Genomic DNA, 2,083 nt, shown 5'->3' on the forward strand with positions numbered 1-2,083 from the left:
AAAAAAAAAAAAAAAACAAAAAAAAAAAACAAAAAAAAAAAACGAAAGGTTAAGAGAGCCGGAAATCTGTTCAGTCAGTAGAGGACGATAACTTGCAAATTAAGAAGAAAATCTTCCGTTTATTGAACAGGAGAAACCCGTTCATGCCAGAATTAATCCAGACAAGAGAAGAACAAAACCAGAATCAACGAAGAACACAATAATCTACGAAAATGGAAAACAGAGACTGAAATTAAAAAAAAAAATCACAGGAAGAAGATTTGATTTACAGTCAAATCCGAATTCCCTTTTTGAATTCGGTTCGATCATTAACAGAAAGATCAAGAAACAATAAACATATCGAAAGAGAAAGGGGATGAGCAAACCGCAAATCTTCTGCAGTGAGCTGTTGTGTGCTCTGAGAGAGCAAACGATCTGCCGATCACCACCTCGATGCGAGGGCGAACGTGAAACCCAAAGCGCGAGGGCTTATCGAGCGAGGAGGAGGGGAGAAAGTTGAAACAAAATTTAATTTCAAAACAAACCCTAAATTATTAATAATTATAAATTATAAATTTTGCATTCTCAAAAATACTTTCAAATTTAAAAAAAAAAAATTAAAAACATTTTTAAAATTAAAAAAAAAAAACAGTTTTTAATTTTAGAGTAAAAAAAGATTAATTTTAGATAGAATTTTTTCAAAATCTGGCTTCCTAATAAATAACTTGGTTGTTATTAAGAACACATTATACACGAAAGTATTGAATGCATTTGAATTATAAATCGACAACAAACATTCTCATAAATTTCTTTCATCGCAGTTGAATTTTATGAACACTTTGAAAAAAATATGCAGCGAAAACAATCACTATCAGTTTAATCCAATTATATGATTTTCATGCGACATGAAAATTGAAAAACAGCAGCAAATTACTAAAACCCTAGTCTAGCATATTCAGTCGGCGTGCGACAGAGTGGTTTCCAGAGATCTGAAACGACGACGGCAGACATTGGTCGTTTTCAGCAAGGTGAATCAACGGCATCGGCGACCATTGGAGGCTTTCGACGAGGTCAATCGATGGAGGCGTCTGCGGCCGTTGGAGATTTTCGACGAGGTCGATCGATGGAGGCGTCGATGGCCATTGGAGGTTTTCGAAGAGGTCAATTGATGGAGACGTCGGCAGCCGTTCGAGGTTTTCGACGAGGTCGATCGATGGAGGCGTAGACGGCCATTGGAGACTTTTGAAGAGGCCAATTGATGGAGGCGTCGGCGGCCGTTGGAGGTTTTCGACGAGGTCAATCGACAGAGGTGTCGACGGCTGCAGCGCAGGTATCGGAGATCCTTCTTTTCTTGTTGCCGTAAATTTCTCCACTCTCTCCGCCACTTTTCCTCTCAGTTCCACCAACGATGACCAGAATCGCTTCAGTTCGTCGATTTTCATAGATTCCAGCGGCTCATCCCACCAAAATCGATCGTTACTCAACCGCTCTGCCGTCCGCCTCTTCTCGAAGTCGTACTCTGCGGCCACATCGTCAAAATCGCGGTTCAACTCCTCCAAAGGGAGGTAGGCCTCTGCCGGCTTAGGCGGAGCAGAATTTCCGGTGAGAAAACGATCCAAGAGCGACTCAACATTAGGATGACCGAATGTATAGAGCTTGTTGCTGGAAGAGGCGACGAGGATCGCGATCTCAGCACCGCACAGAACGGAAAGCTCCGCCGCCTAGTTGAAGAGTCCGGCGCGGCGTTTAGAGAAGGTAACTTGCTGGCTACTCTTCTTCTCAAGCTTCTTTATCTCAATTTTCCGGCGACCGAGAGATTTCTTCATCGTCAACAATTTCAGAGAGAAGCAGAATGGGTGTTGAATTCTGGAAAGCAGTACAACAGCTGTAGTCGACCGTTGAGACCCGCGGATGAATAGGCCTCTAAATTAATTTTTAATTATATAAATTCTGATTCTTATTAAAAAATACAAATATTTATTTAATTATACGCATTAAGTTTTTTCCTTTTTTGTTTCAATTTATATAAATTAGTTTTTATAGTTATTTTAATTAGAGAAAATAACCTTTTTTTTTTTTTTTTTTTTTTTTTTTTTTTTTTTTT

General features: G+C 39.3%; 2 protein-coding genes across 4 annotated transcripts in view; both read right to left on the minus strand.

Moving 5' to 3' along the window:
- Window positions 1–490, minus strand: part of LOC111484308 (mediator of RNA polymerase II transcription subunit 32-like) — a 2,166-nt gene extending 1,676 nt beyond the window's left edge. Inside the window, exon 1 of one of the 3 annotated variants that reach the window (XM_023130854.1) lies at window positions 366–490. Coding sequence is in view for 1 of the 3 variants with exons in the window: in XM_023130852.1 (XP_022986620.1) it covers window positions 250–309 (60 nt within the window). In the remaining 2 variants the exon portion in view is untranslated. Of the gene's footprint in view, window positions 1–249 lie in introns of all 3 variants that reach the window. The other 2 variants (XM_023130855.1, XM_023130852.1) reach the window with 2 other exon arrangements.
- A 417-nt stretch (window positions 491–907) lies between these two features.
- LOC111484004 (agamous-like MADS-box protein AGL62) lies at window positions 908–1,805 on the minus strand. Its single transcript, XM_023130418.1, has 2 exons — window positions 1,740–1,805; window positions 908–1,700 (listed from the first exon to the last, which is right to left on the minus strand). Exons 1-2 carry the CDS (start codon window positions 1,803–1,805, stop codon window positions 921–923), a joined length of 846 nt encoding a protein of 281 aa, XP_022986186.1. The 3' UTR covers window positions 908–920.
- Between the last annotated feature and the right edge of the window lie 278 nt (window positions 1,806–2,083).

The sequence above is a fragment of the Cucurbita maxima genome, unplaced genomic scaffold, assembly GCF_002738345.1.
Source record: "Cucurbita maxima cultivar Rimu unplaced genomic scaffold, Cmax_1.0 Cma_Scf00009, whole genome shotgun sequence".
In the NCBI taxonomy this organism is placed as follows: Eukaryota; Viridiplantae; Streptophyta; class Magnoliopsida; order Cucurbitales; family Cucurbitaceae; genus Cucurbita; species Cucurbita maxima.